This window comes from Peromyscus maniculatus, chromosome 2, assembly GCF_049852395.1.
Source record: "Peromyscus maniculatus bairdii isolate BWxNUB_F1_BW_parent chromosome 2, HU_Pman_BW_mat_3.1, whole genome shotgun sequence".
Taxonomy (NCBI): Eukaryota; Metazoa; Chordata; class Mammalia; order Rodentia; family Cricetidae; genus Peromyscus; species Peromyscus maniculatus.
The window spans coordinates 165,038,072-165,059,825 of NC_134853.1; the positions used below are offsets into that span (position 1 = coordinate 165,038,072).

The 21,754-nt window shown below is 54.0% G+C and overlaps 3 protein-coding genes across 24 annotated transcripts; 1 reads left to right on the plus strand and 2 right to left on the minus strand.

The window, feature by feature from the left end:
• Nucleotides 1-1,299: 1,299 nt before the first annotated feature.
• Mad2l2 (mitotic arrest deficient 2 like 2) lies at nt 1,300-7,179 on the plus strand. 4 transcript variants are annotated; one of them, XM_042272518.2, is made up of 9 exons: nt 1,300-1,378; nt 2,325-2,374; nt 2,456-2,574; nt 4,411-4,482; nt 4,970-5,070; nt 5,719-5,813; nt 6,108-6,181; nt 6,563-6,655; nt 6,850-7,179. In XM_042272518.2, exons 2-9 carry the CDS (start codon nt 2,335-2,337, stop codon nt 6,889-6,891), a joined length of 636 nt encoding a protein of 211 aa, XP_042128452.1. In that variant the 5' UTR covers nt 1,300-1,378; nt 2,325-2,334; the 3' UTR covers nt 6,892-7,179. The 4 variants fall into 4 exon arrangements, with proteins under 4 accessions (XP_042128452.1, XP_015862935.1, XP_015862934.1 ...); XM_016007448.3 differs by lacking the exon at nt 1,300-1,378 and adding an exon at nt 1,700-2,174; XM_076565651.1 differs by lacking the exon at nt 1,300-1,378 and having other exon boundaries at nt 1,701-2,374.
• Nucleotides 7,180-7,295: 116 nt separating this feature from the next.
• On the minus strand, nt 7,296-13,354 carry Fbxo6 (F-box protein 6). Of its 5 annotated transcripts, none has more exons than XM_006989059.4 (6): nt 13,209-13,354; nt 11,031-11,447; nt 9,202-9,328; nt 8,694-8,789; nt 7,866-8,001; nt 7,296-7,729 (listed from the first exon to the last, which is right to left on the minus strand). In XM_006989059.4, exons 2-6 carry the CDS (start codon nt 11,287-11,289, stop codon nt 7,484-7,486), a joined length of 864 nt encoding a protein of 287 aa, XP_006989121.3. In that variant the 5' UTR covers nt 11,290-11,447; nt 13,209-13,354; the 3' UTR covers nt 7,296-7,483. The 5 variants fall into 5 exon arrangements, with proteins under 5 accessions (XP_006989121.3, XP_076421762.1, XP_042128436.2 ...); XM_076565647.1 differs by having other exon boundaries at nt 11,031-11,318; nt 13,209-13,278; XM_042272502.2 differs by having other exon boundaries at nt 12,018-13,259.
• Nucleotides 13,355-14,227: 873 nt separating this feature from the next.
• Nucleotides 14,228-21,659, minus strand: LOC102906855 (F-box only protein 44). Of its 15 annotated transcripts, none has more exons than XM_042272512.2 (7): nt 21,285-21,498; nt 20,114-20,399; nt 18,495-18,569; nt 18,157-18,254; nt 17,942-18,018; nt 17,697-17,832; nt 14,228-15,179 (listed from the first exon to the last, which is right to left on the minus strand). In XM_042272512.2, exons 2-7 carry the CDS (start codon nt 20,376-20,378, stop codon nt 15,036-15,038), a joined length of 795 nt encoding a protein of 264 aa, XP_042128446.1. In that variant the 5' UTR covers nt 20,379-20,399; nt 21,285-21,498; the 3' UTR covers nt 14,228-15,035. The 15 variants fall into 15 exon arrangements, with proteins under 15 accessions (XP_042128446.1, XP_042128445.1, XP_042128441.1 ...); XM_042272511.2 differs by having other exon boundaries at nt 17,942-18,024; XM_042272507.2 differs by having other exon boundaries at nt 17,942-18,037; nt 18,128-18,254; nt 21,213-21,498.
• Between the last annotated feature and the right edge of the window lie 95 nt (nt 21,660-21,754).

Below are 21,754 nucleotides of genomic sequence, written 5' to 3' on the forward strand. Positions count from 1 at the left end.
CCATGCTGAAATCTCACTGCACTCAGGTCTGCAAATCTCAAGGCTGTGAGTTGCCCGGCCAGCTCTGTGCGGAAGGGGCTCTGTCAAACACGCTGTGATGTGGGCAGAACTGCTGTGCCACTGACAGGTGTATCAGTTCCTAAAGCCAAACCAGCCGTCCTACTGGGTTAAGCCCTGACATGTTACAGAATGCAGGCAAACTCTGCTGGCAGCTCCCACATTTTCTTGGGCATACAAGTTCCCTGGGGAGCTTGTTAGAGATCGGAGCACTGCTGTAAGCCTGCCCTGGTCAGGCAATCAGGGCAGCTGGACAGGCAGGGTTTAATAGGGTCCCTGGGGGATGAGGTACAGACTTTCTAGGTTTGCATTTTGAAAACTGCTTTGCTCATATTTTGGGCTAATCCTACCTCTGGCCTGCTACTTATCTCTTCCCATGAGAAGGATGTAAATATGGGTTTGAAAGCTTCTGGGAAGGAGGATGCAGGGATGAGCTTTAAAGCAACATTCTCTGTGGAGACAGACTGAGACAACTCTAATACCTCTGGAGGGCAGAGTCCAAGCCAGTGGTCCTCAACCTTCCTAATGCTGCGACCCTTGAATACAGTTCATTATGTTGTGGTGACCCCAATCATAAAATTATTTTCATTGCTACTTCATAACTGAAATTTGACTACTGTTATGAATCTTAATGTAAATATCTGATATACAGGATATCTGATACGGGACCCCTGTGAAAGGGTCGTTCGACGACCCACATAGGGGTCGCATCTCCCAGGATGAGAACCACTGGTCTCAGTTCTCTTGGTTTCTAGGCCTGCCTTGTCACCTGCAACTCCAACCTCAGTTTTCCTATCTGTTATAGAAGGCTGTGCGTTAAACTGAATTCTCACCTAATGTTGGAACATCTTCTACCCGTGTGGCTTCAGTGAATGAAGGAACGTTCCTGGGCCTGTTTTACACCTATAGAGTGGAGCTGTAAAGGCAATATTTAGCTCCTAGAGCTAATGAAGGAATTAATATAAATCAGAGTTTGGGGAGATAGAGAGATGGTTTTGCGGTTAAGAGCCCTGGCTGCTCTTCCAGAGGACAGGGAACGGGGTGTTGGGTGTTGGATTTTGGGGGTGGGGTTCAATTTGCGATTCACAGCCATCTATAACTCCAGTTCCATGAGATCGGACGCCCTCTTCTGGCCTTTACCTGCACCAAGTACTCACGTAGTGTCCAATCAGAGAGGCAGACAAAACGCCCACGCACATAAATAAATAGAAATCGGGGTTTGTTACATAAAATGGTTCCATATTATGGATGTAATTCTCGTACTACTAAAATGATCTGAGGCCCTTCCGGCTCTTCTGGAATTGAGTCCGTGCTTCTGCAGGTAGGACCCTGGAGCAGCACTACTGCTCGTCCCTCAACTAGCTGTGTGACACAGGCAAGTCCTCATTAGACTCATCAGCAGAAAGAAGATAAGACAGAAATCCACACGTATTCTGGGGATTTAGTGAGTCAACCCACAGACACCCTGCCCAGGCTCCTAGCGCTCGGCTGCTGCTTCCAAAGATCAGCTATTGTGAAGAAATCGTGGGACATTTAATTCTTTAGGGAGGTCAAGCCCCATAGCACTTGGGTTCCGGGTGGGGGTGGAGCGTCTCGGGTACATCTCAGACCTCCCCTATCCCCGCCCCCAAGCCTGCGGATTCGCTTTCGGTTGGGCAAGCTGAGACTCCGGGGTCGCTGGCTCTGGACTAGCAGCAGATGTCGCTGCCCTCCCGTGGTCCCCAGCTGTGCTTTGCAGCTGGCTCTCACTTGCAGCTACTAAAGAGAAAATGCCCGGGAGCGGGGAACACAGCGATCCTGTGTAGAGCCCACCGAAATCTCGTTATCTCTCCCACCTGAAGTCCAAAGGCGGCTTAGCTTACTCTCCTGAGATCCCTGTCGCTCAGGCGAGTCTCCGCCCCTAAGCCCCGCCCCCGAGGCTGCTCCGCCTCTCCCAGCAGGGCGAGGCCCGGATTGGACAGCTTCAGGGGTGGGCGTGATCGACGGCAGCGCTGGTTCCGTGGGAGCATCACGGTGGTTTCTGAGGCCAGGGGATACTGGAGGACCTGCGGAGGGTCCCGGCCGGTGGCTCCAGTCGCCCGAGCAAAGTTTCGAACCTGAGGCCGAAGCCGGAGCCGGCAAGCGGAGAGGAGCGCGGAGAGGGCGGGATTTCCGCCGGGAGGGATCCGGCCGCTCAGGGGGTGGGGCTTCCCCGACCGGGCTGCGTTTCCCGCGTGCGGGGCGGGGTGCCGTGGGTCCCTGCTGACAACCTCCGCGCTCTCCCCCAGGCGGCCAAGGATGACCACGCTCACGCGCCAAGACCTCAACTTTGGCCAAGGTAAGGATCCGGGCCTGCAGGGCGGTAGGGTGGGGGTGGTCCTGGCCGGAGTCGTGCTCATCAACTGTGCCTTCTCCACAGTGGTGGCCGACGTGCTCTCCGAGTTCCTGGAGGTGGCCGTGCACCTGATCCTCTATGTGCGCGAGGTCTACCCAGTGGGCATCTTCCAGAAGCGCAAGAAGTACAACGTGCCGGTTCAGGTGAGCCCCGGTGGCCGGCTGGATTTAAAAACCTTTTTTTCTGCCTACAAGCTCCCTCACTCCCCAAAGGAGGCAGATAGCCGACAGCCTCCTGTCTCTCACTGCCTGGCTTTTCTGTCCTGACTGCAGATGGAATAGGGACCCTGGATAAGAGCTATTCCAAGCTTTCATTTTAAAGGGGTTTCCAGGCTGGGAACCTTGGCTTGGGTAGAGCATTCCCACAGTGCTTAGCAGTTTCTTTCTCTCCCCTTTCTCCCTAAACTCTGAATTTTAGATTTAAAAAAAATCAGTATTACTTATTTGAGATAGAGTGCTACCGCGTAGGCATGGCTGGTTTGGATTTCCCACTATGTAGATCAGATTGGCCTCAGGTGATTTTCCGTGATTTTCACGGAAATCCTCCTGCCTCTGCCTCCCTAGTCCTGTGAATGAAGGCGTGAGCCACCATACCTAGCTGTTTGTTTGTTTATTGTTTTTCTCTGTGTAGCTTTGGAGCCTGTCCTAGAACTCACTCTGTAGACCAGACTGGCCTCGAACTCACTGTCTCTGCCTCCCAAGTGCTGGGATTAAAGGCGTGCACCACCACTGCCTGGCAAGCTTTTTACTTTTTAAGATTTATATTAATTATTTGTGTATGTGCATGTGCCTGTGTGTTTGTATGTAGGGTGCCCTCTGAGGCTAGAAGGGGCATGGGAACCCTTGGCATTGTAAGATGCCTAAGGTGGGCCCTGGGGACCTGACTGGTGGCTGAGTGACAAGTGCTCTTAACTGCTGAGGTATTTCTCCACCCACCCACCCTACCCTGCCCCCCTTTTAAATCCAGACCTCATGTAGTCTAGCCTGGGCTCAGAGTTGTTAGGAAACTGGGGCTGGCCTTGAACTCCTGATTCTCCTGCATCCTAGGATTACCAGAGGTCTTTACCAAGCTTCCTGGTTTTTTATTTTGTTTTCTGAGACAAGGTTTCTCAGTATGGCCCTGGCTGTCCTTGAACTCAGAGATCCGTCTGCCTCCTAAATGCTGGGATTAAAGATGTGGGCCACCCTGCTTGGCTGCTGGGTTTCAAAGGTGAGACAGTAGACATGCTGTCTTCCTCCCAAGTCCCTCCAAGTCCCTCCCTTTGTAGTCAGTCAGTCAACCTGAGAATTACGACCTCCAAATCCTGGGAGGCGGTAGATGGAAACAAACAGCTATGAAGCGCCTCTGTGCACCAGCAGTCTCATTTAATGGTCACCTTTATTAGATCTTCCCAGATGACATCATTAAGCTCAGAGATATTAAGTCATTTGCCTGTGGCCACACAGCTCTTCCCCTTCAACTCTCCCAGATAGCCTCTCTGTATAGCCCTTGCTTAGGCTGTCCTTAACTCAAGAGATCTGCCTGCCTCTGCCTGGTATTAAAGGTGTATGTCACCATGCCTGGCCCTACACAGCTTTTTTTCTTTTTGTTTTGTCTTTCGAGACAGTGTTTCTCTGTGTAGCCCTGACTGTCCTGGAACTCACTCTGTAGACCAGGCTGGCCTTGAACTCAGGAGATCTACCTGTCTCTGCTTCCCAAGCGCTGGATTAAAGGCATGCAGCTCCGCAGCCTGGCCCCACACAGCTTCTTAACGTTAATGCAAATGCCAGTGCTGAGATGGGGTGCCTGTCTTTGAGTATCTGTCCCGGGATAAATTCATCCACAGTTCTTAGCATCATGGTGACGTGTTGGGTCTCTCAGGCAGGGAGACCTGGGGAATGGCTGTTGTTTGTCCAGAAACCGGCATGTGTATGTGTGTGGGTTGTTGGTGTCACCCATTCCTGCCTTGGGCTTCAGCAGCCCTGTGGGGTTGTGTGCAGATGTCCTGTCACCCGGAGCTGAACCAGTACATCCAGGACACGCTTCACTGCGTCAAACCACTCCTGGAGAAGGTGAGGGGGCCCCGGTCCTAACGGACGCTCCACACCCCATCTGTTCCTCCTTACTTCTGGGCTGACTCTGTGGGGAGTGCCCATATCTTTTAACAACCAGAAGCTTCACTCTGAAGACCACCCCCAGCTAGCAGGTCCTGGGGCGTGTAGGTCACATCTGGGGTCGATTAGTTGGGCCAGATCTGGGTGGGGCCTGCCCTGGAAGATCTGGTTCTTTTCATGTCTCCATGGTCTGTCCCATCCCTGCATCCCTGCTTCCCATTCTCTCTGGGCTGGGCCCCCCCTGGGTTTTTTCTACTTTATCTTGTCCTGGTCTGAGGCTTGTTGGGGGACCTCCAAGCATCTCCACTGGCCTGTATGTATCATCATATTTTGGGAGCCAGCCTGCACCTCTGCTTGCCAGGCTCCAGGTAGCCTTAGCCAGCACCCTGTCCCACCGCTGCCTGGGCCCTGTGCATCTCTGGAGCAGGGGTTCCTGTGCTTACAGAACGATGTGGAGAAGGTAGTGGTGGTGATTTTGGATAAGGAACACCGTCCAGTGGAGAAGTTTGTCTTTGAGATCACTCAGCCGCCCTTGCTGTCCATCAGGTGAGTTGTCACCGTCCCTCAGCTGGGTGCTGCAATCTCTCACAGGGACCCCTCTCCCAGCTCCACATTACCTTAGTAAAGACCCTGCAATGGCAATACATACTGTTAGGATCTGAGACACACTGGCCACAAACCTTTGGGAATGGTACAGAGGTGACAGGGTCACCCTGTGTCACCCCTGAAACATCCCAGGAAGAGGTTAATGTTAGTCCTTAGCCTTACTGTGTAGATGGAGAAACCAGGGTCCTGAGAGGTGACCTGTGTGGTGTCACCCAGTGATTGTAAAGCCCAGGACTCTGACCAAGTTGACTGGTTACCATGGTGTCCGTGGTACCTACTCAGCTACTTGCTCTCTTTGCTGAGGAATGGGGAGCTAACCTGTCCCCTGGCTAGGAGGCCTCAAACAAGCCCTTTCTCTTCCTGTCTTGGGGTCCTGAAGTATGCAGGGGCTTGAGCTGTGTCCTGGGTGTCCTCTATCTAGCTGAATATTAGAACTGCCCAAAGGGACCCCTGCACTCCTCTCCATTCTGTCAGGTGGGTGGGACTGGGCTGGCTCTCTCTGGCACTGAAGGTGTTTGGCGAGCACACGGTGTGCTGGGGGTGGCGGAGGAGCATGACAGAATGGGAGACGTCCTTTCCCATTCCCAGCTCAGACTCCCTACTGTCTCACGTGGAGCAGCTGCTGCGAGCCTTCATCCTGAAGATCAGTGTGTGTGACGCTGTCCTGGACCACAACCCTCCAGGTGTGATGCCCCGCTCCCCCAGTGTTCCCTTGGTTACCGCGGCATGCCGGTCTTCTTCCTAGTTAGCTGCCCTGAGCTCCCCTCTTCTCCCCGCCCTCAACACCCGAGAGTTCATCTCTCCAGGACTGATTCTACTACATTTCAGGCTCCCATTGACACTGTCTTTGCCATAGGCTACACTTTGCATCTTGTGGGTGGCGCTGCCCAGCCAGTGAGGGAGGTGGGAGGAAGCCTGGTCCAGTGGGATCCTGAGGCTACTTTACCTTTGACCTTGACCAAGCATCCCTTCTGCAGGCTGCACATTCACAGTCCTTGTGCACACAAGAGAAGCTGCCACTCGAAACATGGAGAAGATACAGGTCATCAAGGTGTGTGTGTGTGGGGGGTACAATTTCAGGGTGTTGCCTGTGGCTGGCACTGTTGTTTACGGCAGTGCCTGGCATCAAGTGGGCTCCCCTGTGGGTTACCCACCTGACCACATCCCGTGTGCACCCCAGTGTGTACTGAGAAGAATCACAGTAGTCCCAGGTGGTGAGCAGCTGGCTCACCCTGGCTCTTCTGAACAGAGTTCTCCAGAGAGGGGCTGTACCCTTTGGTTTCAGAATCATTTTAGAACCACGCTGGGAATGTAAATTGCTTGAGTTCCCAGTACCCCGCCCCCTCCCGCGTAGTAACTGGAGGGGAGGGTTAGCAGCGTGAGGACTGACTGAGGTGTAACCCCTTCTAACCCTCACTTGATCCCATCCTAGGACTTCCCGTGGATCCTGGCAGATGAACAGGATGTCCACATGCATGACCCCCGGCTGATACCCCTAAAAACCATGACATCAGACATTTTAAAGGTGAGCTTCCAGGGGTCAGGGGATGGAGGAAGCCTCATTTAGGAGACTCAGGGCCCAGAGCTAATTCCAGGCTAGAGAGTGTGCTGTCCAAGGTTTGGGGGTGGGGGGGTCCTCTACCTTCCATCCCTTCCTGAGTCTTCCATGAGCGGGCAGTCGGGCACCTCATGGACTGACCAAAGCCCCTTCTCTACTAGATGCAGCTCTACGTGGAAGAGCGAGCTCATAAAAACAGCTGAGGGCGTGCCCGCCACCTGGTGCCCAGCTGTCCCACTCTGGGGCCCCAGCCCAGGGCGGTGCTGCAGGGCCCCCTGACTCCAAGTGCTCTTATCGCCTTGACATGTGGCCGCCCCTCTGGTTGGGCTGCTCAGTCCTGCTTGCCTCGGTGAGGCAGCCTTCCCAGGAGGCCAGGGAAGAATGCCTGGACAGACACCCTTTCTCAGCAGCCTCCTGGGGCTCAGCCGGCCACCGCTGTCCATCTGAATACTGTGCTGTGAGTTATCGTTAATAAAGGGGCCCCAAAGGGCTGACTGCATTGTCATTAACCAAAACGGGAGAAGGCAGGTACAGGGAAGCTGCTCTGGGGAGGGACTGTTTCTCCACAAGAGTGTTAACAACCCCACCTGTAAACCCCAAACCAGGCTGGACTTACTGAAAACATTTATTACAACAAAATGTCAAAGCTCTGTGACTGTAAATCACCGCTGAGTTGATGGGTTTGCTGGAGGTCGTAGGGCAGGTGCTCATGGGACGGGGGACCTGACTCCCCACTAAACTCTTGCCAGACTTTGCTTTGCAAAGCAGACCCCAGCGGAGGGGGACAGATGGCTCTCAGAGAAAGTCGACCATTAGGGTTTCTGGAGCCAAAGTTGGGGGGTATCTTCCTCCTATTACTACAGTGTTTTCCGGCAGAGCTCTGGCAGGGGCGGGGTTCTTGGCCATCCTGTGGCTGATAATGATGCTGCTGTTGGTGACGCGGGGGCCGTACCAGCCTTTCCAGAACTGGGTGTCCTGGCCCCCGTGTTGAAAAAGGATGTGTCGGACGCCTGGAGGGTAGTCAGAGAAGGTGTGAGAGACCTGGGGAGAGAGGGGAAGGAACTGTTGAGACACGGAGGAGGAGCAGCCGAGCACTGCAGAACACTTAACTGCCCCTTGTTCCTTAACAGCCTGGTCCTGGGAGAGGGAGTGGCAGGGCAAGCAGGCAGGGTCTCACCTCCCTCCACGTGGCATCATTCCACTGTTCGATGGTCACAGGTTGGGGCTCAAAGGAGGCCAAGACGATGTGGTCAGCTGAGGTCAGATGTACCCGGAGGTGATAGGTGCAGCCACAGTCCGCTCTGGGGGCGAACCTAGGGAGGATGGGATAGAGGGTGAGCACCCCTGCCTCTGAAGGCTGGCTCTAAGGACGGCTCCTATCTGTAAGCACCCCTCTGTCTGAGACTGCCAGCTGGCTCTATATTCCTTATGTCCCTGTGTCCCAGAGAAGCATCTGTCTACATATTGCCTCAGTTTTCCCACCCAAGAAAAGGGGTGAGTTTGAAAACCAAAATGGCTTTCTGTGAAGATGCTGTCTGTCCACGTCTGTCACCATATGGCACAGTAGATAGTAGATAGCCACCGGTGCAATGGGCTGGCTCAGCGCTTGCTCCGTTATCCTCAGAGACTTGGCCCCCAGAGTCTTTTTGCCAATAATTGTAGGCACAGAGGGGATCTTGGGAAAGGGCCATAAGGAGGGGTTGAGGTTGGAGCTTAGCGGTAGAGTGTATGCTTAGCCTGAGACAGGTCCTGGGCTCCATCGCTAGCACCAAAGAAATAAATATAAGAGGTGTGGGATAACCAGAGCGAGGGGGCGGGAGGCACTGCCTAAGAAAGCTATATAAGTCTCCACAAAATTCAGGGAGGGCTGGAGTCCTCTGGTCCCAGGGCGGCTAGCTCATCTGAGGCCTCAGTGGCCATCTCTAAACACAGCTGAAGTTTTGTGTTAACTGTCGCAGTGGCTGGGCAGGAGGGAAGACACGGGGTGGGGACATAGGCCACTCACCAGTCCTTGACCACAATGTCGGGCCGGAAGGTGTCCATCAGCTCCTCCCAGTAGCCCTCAGCTTTGAGGTCCACCATCTGGGACTTGAGGCACATGCTGGGGACAGAGGAGAAGACTTGCATTGCCAGTGTGCTATCTTCCTTGCCAGGTAGATAGCTCAAGGAACCCAGGAGACACCCCCACCCCCAGGACAGGCCCTGGGCAGAGCTCCTCAGATCCGAGGGAAATGGGGCGTTAGATCTGCTTTTCCCTGGGTAATATTTGATCCCATGGGATATTGTGGAGTGTGGCTGACTCTGTCCTGACTCTGTTCAATGAGCTCCTGGCCACCTGATAACCATCTCCCCGACTGCCAGCAACCCGCCACCAAGTTCACTGCTCTTGGACCCCTGTTTGGAACCCCCTCCTTGAACTTCTAGAGGCCCTCACTTATCTTGGCACTTGGCAGAGTCCTCCTGACTCTTCCCTTAGCACAGCCTCCTCCAGCCTCCTCCACATCATTGCTTACCCGTAAGAGGTGACAAAATACTTCTTGACCTTGGGGTCAGGAAAGTCTCTGCCGTGTTCCCCAGGGAGGCTCTCCACCTTCCACTCATCGCCCTCGTTGTAGTCTATCTGCCATGACCTCATGTCCTCTGGGGAAGATGGAAGGACAGGTGAGAGTCCCCTCGAACTCTGCCAGCAGCTGCAGTTGCAGCCCTGAGGTATACACTTGAAACTTCGAGGCCCTGTCTGGTCCTGGGAGACTTCAAGGGGGTTGTGGACATCAAAAGGGATTAATGAGCTCACATCTCCTAGAGTGTACTCGGCAGCCAAGGTTAGCGCCCCACCAGTCCAGGAGCATGATCTGTGCCTTGGTGTCCCCCACCTCTGGCTTCCGGCTTACTCCTTCCTGCTTTGCCCCAAACAATAGGATGAAAAGTTCTGAAGCCGACCTCACTTTTCCATATTGCCACAGGGCCCCCACGACTTTGTTTCAGTCCTTAGAGAATACGATCACAAAAGGCTTGTGACGGAGCGGACCTCAGGACTGATGGGAGTTCCTCCCAATGTGGCTGCTTACCTGGCCACTGGCTTTCCTAGGTTTAGGAGGAGGCGGCCCTGGTTAACTATGTGACCCAGATCCTAGGGGCCAAAGGAACCCACTGTTCCGACACCATTAGATAATACCCTTCTCCTGGGCAAGTGCCAAGATGCTACATTGGTGTCCCCCGGGCTGGTAGCCGCAGGAGTCCTGTGGTAGTGAGGGACCTTCAGGAATAGGGTCAGATCCAGGGATTTCCCCCCTTCAGGCTAAGCATAGCAGACCTCGGAAAGCGCGAGTATTACTTTATGACGGCCCAGAACCATCGCCAGGTGAGAGGCTCTACCATTGCACTCGCCATCCCCCAAGAGCTCACAGTGTTTCCGTGTATTCTAGGGGGGCTCCCCAGTATAGAACCAAAGGAGGAAGAGAATTCGAGGAGCTGGGCTGGCATGAGATAAAGCCCTGGGAGATCTGAGCAAGGCTAGACATGGGGGCCTTATAAAAGGCAAAGCGGCAGAGTGGCTCAGTGAGGTGACCTGAGCTGAGCTGGCAGCCTAGCTGGGCAGCTTCTGAGTGGAATCTGGGGCAAGTAGGGAGATCAAGTGTCTGAGGCACGGCCTGTGCATTCAGACTGGCCTGAGCCTTGGTCACCCTCAGAGGATGACTGTTCTGAGCACTAAGCCAAGTGACACTTCAGGGCCCCAAGTACTCTACTGCCATTGTTTGCCTGACCTTTGAGAATCGTAGCCAGGATGGGAAAAATGGCAGACATTCAAAGTATACAGACAAGAACTCTTTCTTTCCCTTTTTTTTTTGGGGGGGGGGCGCAACAACAAAAGTCTCACCATACAGCCCTGGCTGTCCTAGAACTCACTGTGTAGATCAGGCTGGCCTTGAACTCACAGAGATCCTCCTGCCTCTGCCTCTCCTGGGTGCTGGGATTAAAGGTGTTCTCAGCCACGCCCGGCTCAGGTATCAGCCCAGGGGGTGAAGATGGCTAGGCAGGTAAGTGCTTGCTGCCAAGCCTGAGAACCCGAGTTGGACCCCCAGGACCCCCCAGGATCCACATGGTGGGAGGAGAGAACCAAACCCCCTCAATCGGCTCTCTGACCGACACATGCTCACATCCCCAACCACGCGCATTTAATAGATAAAGGGTCTAGGTCCAAACAACAAGGAGCCAGGGTGTGGTAAGTGTTAGGGACACGGGAACATGGCAGGCAGTGTGGAAGAGCAAGAACAAAGGCCCCGATTTCAGGAAAGTAGAGAAGAGGCTTCCAGGGCAGCCGGGGCCTCACCCCCCAGCTCACCTTCAGCACATGGGTTTCGAAGGAGGTTCCTTCGCAGGCTGCACAGGAAGTAGAAGATCTTCCAGTCAGCCACCGGCTGGTCCCAGTCCTCGGTGATGAAGCCCTCTCGCAGGCTCTTGCGCTTCCAGAGCGTCACCACGTCGATGAGGTCTCGCCAGAGGCTGCAGACCGGGCGGCAGTTCCACAGCAGCTGGCGGGCAGGGATGTGGGTGAACAGCTCCAGGAGAATGTTCTCTGGCAGCTCGTTGATGTTGACCATGGCGGCAATGGGGAGCTAAGCTCCCAGGCCTGGGAGTGGTAGGGGATGACGGTGGCGGTGAGCGTTAGCGGTTAGCCCTGAGCAGAAGATCCGCGAAAGACGACTCCTCCCCTCTCACCAGGGTCTAGAGCAGCGTGTTAGGCAGGTCTTCCCCAGACCTGAAACCCAGAGAGGAAGAAGCACTTATGGGATGGGGGTGGGGGGTGGTCCTTGAGATCCGCAGGGATCTTGCTACCTGCATTTGGAAAATACAGATCATGTGCCGGACTTAGCAGCTTGTGCTCCAAGCATCCAGGAGGCTGAGGCAGGAGGACTGCTTGGGCTACTCACAGTCTAGGTCAGGTCCGCTTGGGTTGGTTTTCAAAAACCACCACAAGAACAAAATGAAGCTTTTAAAAGTTCTTTGCATTGCTACGGATGAAACCGAAGGTCTCATGTATGCTAGGCAAGCATTCTGCCACTGACCTGGACCACCGGCTTTGAGCCCAGCAGTTCTAGGCCAGTTTGGGCAGCAGAACAAGACTTCACCTCAAAAAAGGAACAAAAAGTGCAAACAACCACAAAAAGACAAAGATTTTTAAAGGCGTTCCTTCTCTCCATTGAAAAATAATTGTTTAGGAGCTGGGTCTGGTGGTGAATCTGTTATTCCAGCTCTTGGGGGGTGGGGAAAAGAGGATCAAGATTTCTAAGTCAGCCCTGGTTACAGGAAACTGCCTGTAACTCCTCACCCTAAACTGCTTTGTATTGGAGACGGTTGGCCCTTGACCTGGAAAGAGTCTTCCGGTACCACTCCGTGGTCTCTGTCTAGTCTTGATATGACGTCACTCCAGTAAAACATCGTTTTAATGCCCAGGTGCCGGATATGTTGCCCTGGGGTCAGGGCAGATCAGAATGGGAGTGTCTGGCTGTCGGTAAGCTCTTAGGTTACCCGGGGGATCCGCCCCAGGTGTGGGGGTGGGCTGAATCGGGCTCTATGCTGTCACTCAAATGAGCACTCGTGCTTACGCCTGGGGGAAAGGCTTTCCCACCTACTTTCCCGGAAACAGAAACTCTGAAGCTTTCCTGGTTGCTGGTGGTCCTGTGAGGACTCGTCCCAGAACACGGGAGGGCGGATGCACACTGGCCCTTGCCCTGGAGGAGTTCTTAACCATGGCGGAAGAAAGGACCATAGGAGATCTGGGCCCTGTTTAAATGCTTAGTTAGGGAGGCAGGGTACAGACATTTAAGAAATGTCTTGTATCAAAATACAAACAAACAAACAAATAAATATCAATGGTGGCACACCCCCACAGTCCCAGATAACTGAGCCTGATCAACTTCTACCTGTCTCAAAATAAAAAGTAAAAGTAAATAGGGCTGGGACTGTGACTCATTGGGTGGATACTTGCCTAGCAGAAACCTGTGCTTCGGAGGGGGCTGACAGGTTGGTAGCACGCTTACTATCTAGCATTCGGAAGGCCCCAGGTTCCATCCTCAGAAACAACCAAGACAAATCCAAGTAAACTATGGATTAAAAGACTTCAGCAACTCCTAAAAGCTGCCTAGACCAGTGAGTCACTGGGCGCTCAGTGGGGGTCTCCCACTGTCGTGGCCCCGATGGCATTCCGCCCCAATGACACTTTCTCCCACAATAAACCACCTTGCAAAGGAGATGGCAGTGCCCCTGGTGTGCCTTGGTGGAAAAATCCACGCCGGGCTCTGGCCCGGTCACGCGCGGATGTCCCTCCCTAGCGCCTGAAGCTCTCTGCACCAAGGGGAAGCCGCTGTCGCCACCATTCCGGACACTCGAGTACGTACAGCAGGCCCGGCGTCCCGGCGCGGGACTCGAGAACACGGATCGCGCCTGGCCCGAGCCTCCCCGTGAGCGCGTGACCTCCACTCCCTCCCAGCCCCGTCCCCGTCCCCCACCCGGCCGCGACCTGGGCACCGGGCGGCCGCAGCTCTGCCGGGCCTCGGGCTTGGACCTTGGCGACGCGGTCCTCTGTCGCTCGCCCCGCCCCGTCCCGGCCTCCCACTCGCGTCATGCACCGACAAGCGGCCTTCCGCGTCGGTGAGAAGATGAGCTCAGGGTCCTAGGGGCCACCGCCACGCCGCTGCTTCCAGGGCTCTACACCCGAGGTTTCTTGGGCTTCGGTCTCCCGCTCCAGGCTCCAGGCAGCTCACCAGTCTGCTTTCACTTGGTCCTGCTTCCTCCTTCTGCGAAGGAAGCGCTACCTGGAATCCAGCCCTACCACACGCCAGCCAGGACTTGATCTACGCCCGTCCTCATTCACCTGGAGGGCCGGAGTTCTACTTTCCCGGGACATTTTCCATTTCGTTTGTTTGTGTGTTGAACAGGGTCTTCCTACGTCTTCCTACTTGGCCCTGGCTGTCCAGAAACTCACTTTGTAGATCAGGCTAAACTCCCCCCCCCAACCCCCCCATTGCTGGGATTAAAGGCCTGCACCACCACCTGGCGTCCAGTTTCTTTCTGGGTCTTGAGTGATTCTCAAGGAGAAAACCCTTTTCTGGTCCTAGTCAAAATTAATTAACACAAACATTTATCAATTGCCGATTTGAAGCAATCATCGGGGGTTGTGAAGGGTGAGTACAGCCCAAGGAGAGGTCACTAATTCTGGTCAAGGGAGGAGGCTGGTGAACTCTGGCCCCTTCCAGCTCAGCCCCATCTATTTTATTGTTGAGTGAAATACTTAACTTCGACAAGTAGTGAACACCTCCTGTGTGCTGGGCTCAGTCTAAATCAGTAAGGCACTGGGCAGGGAGACAGCAGGAAGTGGAGCCTGGCACAGGCTTCTTGGGCTGCACAGAGATGCACCGTGATTGCTGGAGGGCTCTGCCCCTGGAGCTAAGGGCTGCCATGGCCCACACTCCTGCTTCTTTAGGGACAGGCAGGATTGTCCATGAACCCACCCTTCCCTCCAAAGCCACAGGGCACAAGGGGGCTGGGAAATGTTTTATTTGGCTGTGCAGTAGGAGGGTTGGCGTGGTACTGGAGTCAGGGGACAGTGTGGGAATGGATGCTCCAACAGTTGGGCTTGGACATCTCCAAGCCACAGAGAACTTGCCCAGGTCCCTCTACTTGGTTTCCCCATTCCAGCTCTCGGAATCAAGGTCCATCCTGCCCCTCCATCCTGAGTGGGATTCCATGGGTTCTCTGGGGAGCCCTGCACTCATTGGCACCCACCTGGCTTTCTGGGCTTTGCTGACGACAAGGACAGTCTGATCCTACCTGCCTATCTGGTACCAGGCCTGACTTCCAAGCCAAAGCAAGGAAGATGGCCAAGACAGAAGCCGCAGCTGACAACCAGGCTAAGGTCTGGCCAGCAGAACCGCCTTCTATCCCAGATCTGCCCCTCAACGTCTGCATCATCAAGGGCAGTCCCCAAACCTGTCAGGTGTCTCACTCATCCCTGCTCTAAGGGCCCTGAAGGAGAACAAAGGGCAGAGGTACAGACAGATCTGGGCAAGCATTCGAGCTTGGGGATCTCTCCCTGATGACTTTTGTATCCACCTAACCTCAGGCACTGCACCCCTTGAAGGGGTGACCTTGCTGGAGGGCCAGCCTTTGGAGAGAAGAGTGTGGCCCAGACACTAGAAGCTCTGCACAGAGGAGGCAGCTGGGGGGGCAAAGACAAACAGGTCTGGAAGTGCCTGGCTTCCACCCCCCTCCCCCACACTTCCCGAGCCTGGCCCTTTCTGACGGCTGTTTACCAATTAGGGCTCCGAGGACAGGGGTTCGGGGGGCATCAGGGCAGTGGGGGCCCGATGACGATGCTGCTGTTGGTGACTCTCGGGCCGTACCAGCCGGCCCAGTAGTGAGTGTCCACGCCTCCGTGCTGAAACCAGATGTAGCGGACGCCGGGAGGATAGTTGGAGAATGTGTGTGAAACCTGGGGGGCAGATAGAAAAAGGGAGCAGTCAGGGACTACTATGTAAGACCTGTCTCAAAAAAAAAAAAAAAAAAAAAAAAAAAAAAAAAAAAGCCAGGGGCCAGGAGAGGCTGCTCTGTTTAAGAGCATTGGCTGCTTTTGCAGAGGACCAGGATATAATTCCCAGCACCTACATGGCAACTCACAACCATCTATCACTCCAGTTCCAGGAGATCTGTCGCTCTCTTCTGGCCTCCAAGGCACATAGGCAAAATACACATACCATAAAGATAAATCTTTTAAAAGGAACAACAAAAAAACAGAGCAGGGGTCTGGCGGTGGTGGCGCACGCCTTTAATCCCAGCACTCAGGAGGCAGAGCCAGGCGGATCTCTATGAGTTCGAGGCCAGCCTGGTCTACAGAGTGGAGTGAGTTCCAGGACAGGCTCCAAAGCTACACAGAGAAACCTTGTCTCGAAAATAAAACAAAAACAAAAAAACCAGAGCAGGGAATGTAGATTCATTGAAAACACTCGTGTAGCATGCTTGAAGCCCAGGATTCCATTCCCAGCACCATGATGGCGCATGTCTCTAATTTTAGCACTCAGGAGGCGAAGGCAGGACAATCAGAAGTTCAAGGTCATCTCTGGCTATGTACTTATCGCCTTAGAGGCCCTCCTGGGATACTTGAGATCCTGTCAGAAAACAACCAAAGAGCTCAGTAAAGTACTCGCCCTGTAGAGTAAAATGCGCAAAGACCGTTGTTCAATCCTCAGCATAAACCAGGCAGTGGCAAACACCTGTAATCTTAGCACTTGGGGCATAAAGGCAGGAGAAGCCCGAGCTCACGGCTGTCTTCTGCTATGTAGTAAGTTGGAGACCAGCTTGGGCTACATGAGATCCTGTATAAATCAAAATACAAATAAAAACAAAACTAGATAAAGAACCACGTTACTCAGAAAGGGCTGGATTTTACTCAAGGTTCAACTCTCCCTGGGGTAGCTGCTGAGGACTTGTGTACATAAAGTACTTCGCTCTTTGGTACTTTTTTTATTTTTTTTTGGTTTTTCCAGACAGGGTTTCTCTGTGTAGCTTTGCACCCTTCCTGGAACTCGCTTTGGAGACCAGGCTGGCCTTGAACTCACAGAGATCCACCTGCCTCTGCCTTCCAAGTGCAGGGATTAAAGGCGTGCGACACCACCGCCAGTGATAAAACACTCTTAACCTCCGAGTCATCTCTCCAGCCCTCCTGTCTGGCTTAAACAACTTTAAAAATGACATTTATTTATGGGTTTTTTGTTTGTTTGTTTTGGTTTTTCGAGACAGGGTTTCTCTGTGTAGTTTTGGTGCCTGTCCTGGATCTCGCTCTGTAGACCAGGATGGCCTGAACTCACAGAGATCCGCCTGGCTCTGCCTGCCAGGTGCTGGGATTAAAGGGGTGCGCCACCACTGCCCAGCATGCATGTATGTATGTACATGCACATGTATGCTACAGTGCATGTGTGACAGTCTGAAGATGTTAGAGTTGGCACTCTCTTTTCACTATGTGGGTCCCAGGGACTGAACTGAAGTCCTCAGGCTTGACAGCAAGTCCCTTTTCCTCACGAAACATTTATCTTGAAGGTCTTTGCCTGGCTTGTTGGTAATGGTGTATTAATTTGTTTATTTAATGTGTATCCCTGGCTGGCCTAGAACTTGCTATGTAGACAGGGCTGACCTTGAACTCACAGAGATTTGCCTGCCTCTGCCTTACCACAGCCCACCTTGCCCAGATGTTTTATTTATTTGTTTCTTATTTATGCATTTATTTTTAACACCAGGTCTCTATGGTCTAGACTTTGCACTACAAAACCCAAGCTGGCCAGGAATGGTGGCACACATCTTTAATCCTAGCACTCACGAGGAAGAGGCAGGAGGAATTCTGTGAGTTCTAGGCCAGCCTGGTCTACATATTGAGTTCCACAACAGCCAGGACTACCTGGACCTCCTGTCTGAAAACAACAACAGAAAACGCAAACTAGCTTGGAATGTACAGTGATGCCCCTGCCTCAGACCCTTAAGTACTAATATTACAGGCTTGAGCCACCACACTAAGATTTGTATCTGGCTTCAGTGGTAGAGTGTTTGCCTAGCATGTGTGAGGTCTTAGGCTCTGTATCCAATCCCACCAACTAAAGAAAAGAAAGACAGCACACGTGACCATGGCATAGATAACAGCTGCTTCTCAACTGATGGTGGGCAGGTCCAGACAGACCCACCATATGCTAAAATTGAAGACATATTTGATAAACCCATTGCCCATTAGAAAAAAATATTCTAAGTAGAATGCTGGTGAGCCAGATGCTCCACTGAATCATCCTTTCTGGAATTTTTTTTGAGCGGGGGCTCTCCTAGTCTCCCATCCCCGATGTCTAAGCTGGAAGCTTACTCTTATTTTTCTATGGAAGCAAGTGAGGCTGAGGCTTAGAGCAGCAGAAACCCAGGTGAGAGACGGGGGAGTTCGGGTCTGAAGGTCCCTGTGGGGTCCCTGCCCACATACCTCCCTCCAATTGGCGTCGCTCTTCTGCTGAATCGTTACGGGGTCTGGCTGGAAGGTTCCCAGCGGTGCGTGGGCCGACGACAGGAGCTGAACGCACAGCTGGTACTTGGACCCGCAGTCTGGCCTGGCTGCGAACCTGCAGGTAGAAGAAGGAAGGGTTCATGAGGACCTGGGAGATGGGGGGCAGGGCAGGGGTGGGGCGCCTGGGCGGCAGGCCCCCCCCAGACCCTCGCCCCGTCACTCACCAGTCTTTGACCTCGATGTCCGGTCGGGTGGTGTCCATCAGCTCCTCCCAATACCCTTCAGCCTTGAGGTCCACCACCTGGGACTTGAGGCAGGTGCTGAGTCAGGGAGGGGGAGGGGCTGGGGTTCAGCACTGGACCCTGATGTTAGGACTTGGGCTCCCCCCACCCTCAGGCCCTAGATCTTACTAATAGGAAGTCACGAAGTATTTCTTGACCTGGTCATTGGGGAATTCCTTCCGCTGGTCTTTGGAGAGATCTTCCACCTTCCATTCATCACCTCCGTTCACATCCAGGCTCCAGAACTCAAATCCCTCTGTGGGGAGAGCAGAGTCCACCATGCAGGAGGCCCCTCAGGGCACCTCTCCATGTACCCCTTCCTCTCAGAGGTGGGATCCCCAAGCTGCCTTCCAGCCCTGTGCTTTGTCATCGTAGGTAGCACGTGAAGTGCTACCTGTGTGCCCTGGGTGTAGCTAAGGGGCTTCCACGGAGAATCCTGGATGATCAGACCCCGACCATGATGGAGAGTGCTCTGGCAGACAGACCCGAATCTTACTCAGCTCCAGCAGTAATGGGCTGTGTGACCATAGACATGTTTCTTTCCTTCTCTGAGCCTTGGTCCTCTCGTTAGCTAGAATCAAGCACAGAGGCTAATCTGTGGTGGAACATACCTGCCATCCCAGCAGGCCGAGACAGAGGAGTGCTGTGAGTTCCAGGCCAGTCTAAGCCACATACTGAGTACCAGGCTGGACAGCTGCATAGCAAGACAGCAAGACCCTATCTCAAAAAAGCAAAACCAAGGCCAGCAGAATGCCGGCCTCCGGGAAAAGCGCTGGTCACCAAGCATGATGGCCTCCGGGAAAAGCGCTGGTCACCAAGCATGATGACTTGAAATGGATATCTCAGGATCCCACATGACGGAAAGGGAGAACTGACTCTTACGAGTTGTCCTCTGACTTTCACATGCGCAGTAGCACACACAGCTCTCCCCACCCCACACACCTAATACACACATAAATAAAGGTCAAAAGAAAAGGCTCTTGGAGTGCCGGAATAGCTTAGGTTTTGGGGCCACAACACTGTCTCTATAGCAGTTTTCTGTTTCTATTTTTTAGAATCCGTTAAAAACATAAAACCCAGCTGGGCACGGTGGTGCACGCCTTCAATCCCAGCACTTGGGAGGCAGAGACAGGTGGATCTCTGTGAGTTCGAGGCCAGCCTGGGCTATAGAGTGAGTTCCAGGACGGTCAGGGCTACTCGTGTTGTTATAATTAAGAGACCCTGTGATGACCATCTCCCCAAACAAAACAAAACAAACCATACAATTCTTCTTAATATAGTAATTAGGTTTGGGCTGTAGTCTGCCCAGCATTGGTCAAGAGCATGGCTATGGGGGGTCAAGGGACGTAGACAGGCAGCTGGGGGATCTGAGTAGCCTGGACTTGCTCCATTACTATTCCCCCACCCCATGTTTGACTGTGCAACAGAAAACCAATTCCTTCCTGCTGTAACTCATCCTCAGGCTACAGCACAGCCTGGGCCCCAGGGTCCAGATGACTAGAAGCCTTCTGTCTGACCTGCTCTTCAACTTCAATGCAAAGGAGTCTTCACCCCGATTCATCCATAGGCAAGACTCCTTCTGGGACAGTCCCCACAGGCCCGTAAGTGAGGACAGCAGATTGTGGCTTTAACTAGTGTCTTTGGCACAATCTGTTCCAATTGGCCACATTTCTTTTCCTAGGGAAGGTTTTAGGAGAGACTACCCTCGAACTCATGATCCTTCTGCTTGTCTCCCCAGTGCTGGGATTACATTGTTAGCACCATTGCCAACTGAGAAATATCTGGTTTGTTTTGAGACAGTCTCATGTAGCCCAGACTGGCTTCTAACGGATGACCTTGAACTCTCTATCTTCCTGTGTCCACTTCCCAAGTGCTGGGATTACAAATGTGTGCCACCACACCCATCTGAGAAATAATCTACAATAAACAGTACCCTTGGCCTCAGTCTACCCATTTGAAAAGGCGGTACATCAATAGTACCGACTTCTAAGCATTATTGTGAGAGGAATAAAGGCCATAATGCAGTCAAAGGGCTCACACTCCATGTTCAGGACATGTCCACTGGTTACCTTACAGAGCATGTGTTGTGTTGAGGCAGATACTCTCTGCACCCACCTTCAGCACATGGGTTGTGAAGGAGGTTCCTTCGGAGGCTTCGGAGGAAGTAGAAGATCTTCCAGTCAGCCACCGGCTGGTCCCAGTCCTCGGTGATGAAGCCCTCTCTCAGGCACTTGCGCTTCCAGAGGGTCACCAGGTCAATGAGGTCTCGCCAGAGGCTGCAGACCGGGCGGCAGCGCAGGAGCAGCTGGCGGGCAGGGATGTGGGTGAAGAGCTCCAGTAGAATGTTCTCTGGCAGCTCGTTGATGTTGCCTACGGCCATGGCAGTGCCTCTGGCGGGTTCCTGTGGGGGTTGGAGAACTGAGCTATACACCCAGCCTTCTCCCTGGCACCTGGCATTTCCAGCACCAGGGATAGAGAGATTCCTAACTCAGCTGCCACTGACTGTCTTCAGAGTCACCGTGGTGCTCTGACCTTCGGTTTTCTCAGGGTACTTCCCTCCAGGGTCACAGGCAGCTCAAGGTGCATGGGCTGGGGATTTCTTAGAAAATGGTGAGCTCTGATTTCCCCCAACCCCCAACCAAGGAGCTTCCCAAGGTCACACAAACGGGAGGGGAGGGCGAAGCAGCCCTGGCCTTTACTGAAGGTAGAGTCAGCCATTTTCAATGGCCCGGCAGTCTTTTAAGAGGAGGGTAACAATGCGAGGCCTTGTGAGCACTCCAGCCAGCCACTCTTCATCCTCTCCCATGCCCCAACGGGGAAAGGGGGAGAGATGATGAGCGGGGTTATCACTGTCTCAGGACCCGTCACGGAGTACAAAAGGCTCAGTGATGTTCTCAAGATCTCGGAGAATATGACCCGCTTACCTGAGACTGGGGGAAGGTGTGCGGGTGGACAGGAGCCTTCCTATCTCCCTCCCGCACCCCGGTGGTTGGGCTCCAGCCAGAGGCTGCCCGCCCCCGCCCAGGGCCCCTGCAGTCTCACATTTCTTATGCATGACCCTAAAATGCGCTACCGGCTCAAGACGAGATTCAGACCTCTGAGCATCCATTGCCTCCCCAGCCCAGGTCCTCGAGGCTTCACAGTGCAGTGGGGTAAGCCCCGAGGCCTGGGCCTCAAAGGCGTTAGGCCCTCAGGATCGCAGAAAGGCACCCACCTTCCCCCGCTAGGTCCCTGCCCACCACCGCGTCTTCGTCCCCACGCTGCGTGCTTTCCCTCCCGCGGTCACCTGAGATCCGGAGAGCTGTGCGATTCCGCCAGGCCGTGAGGCTGTACAGCCCGGGCCTGCGTGGCCAGGGATACAGACCTGGCCACTACTCGCCAATCCTCTCCCTGCCGGGGCGCTCAGTGAGCCCCTCCTTCGGTCACCTTCGCTCGCTTGGTTGTGCCCTGGCCATGGAACGGCACCCAGAACACGGCCCCGCCCACTGCCCACCAGACCCCGCCCCAACTCCGCCTCACAACATTGGTCCCTCCCTCCCCATTCTCCTTGTCACCCGCGTTAGGCTGCGCTGCGCCAAACCCCCGCTGCTTGGGGCTGAGCCATCGGTGCCAATGGTGGCCCGGGGGGCGACCCGCCCACTGTCTGGCAGACCACGCCCCCGCCCCACCCATTTTTCCTGTCACCCGCGTTTGGTCCTGCTGCCCTACGGGTCTTGGCACTGCGCCTTTCTGTCAGTGTTGGCCCAGGATACGGCC

Excerpts from the sequence above, each read along its gene's own strand:
- LOC102906855 (XM_042272507.2), bottom strand. The coding sequence starts at position 20,378 with ATGGCCGTAGGCAACATCAACGAGCTGCCAGAGAACATTCTACTGGAG. Across the intron at positions 18,570-20,113 it reads TCACAACCCATGTGCTGAAG|CTAACGAGAGGACCAAGGCT; the intron begins GTGGGTGCAGAG and ends GCTTGATTCTAG. Across the intron at positions 17,833-17,941 it reads GACATCGAGGTCAAAGACTG|GTTCGCAGCCAGGCCAGACT; the intron begins GTGAGTGACGGG and ends TTCTACCTGCAG.
- Mad2l2 (XM_042272518.2), top strand. The coding sequence starts at position 2,335 with ATGACCACGCTCACGCGCCAAGACCTCAACTTTGGCCAAG. Across the intron at positions 2,575-4,410 it reads AGTACAACGTGCCGGTTCAG|ATGTCCTGTCACCCGGAGCT; the intron begins GTGAGCCCCGGT and ends GGTTGTGTGCAG. Across the intron at positions 4,483-4,969 it reads TCAAACCACTCCTGGAGAAG|AACGATGTGGAGAAGGTAGT; the intron begins GTGAGGGGGCCC and ends CTGTGCTTACAG.
- Fbxo6 (XM_006989059.4), bottom strand. The coding sequence starts at position 11,289 with ATGGTCAACATCAACGAGCTGCCAGAGAACATTCTCCTGGAGCTGTTC. Across the intron at positions 9,329-11,030 it reads TCGAAACCCATGTGCTGAAG|AGGACATGAGGTCATGGCAG; the intron begins GTGAGCTGGGGG and ends CATCTTCCCCAG. Across the intron at positions 8,002-8,693 it reads GACATTGTGGTCAAGGACTG|GTTCGCCCCCAGAGCGGACT; the intron begins GTGAGTGGCCTA and ends CATCCTCCCTAG.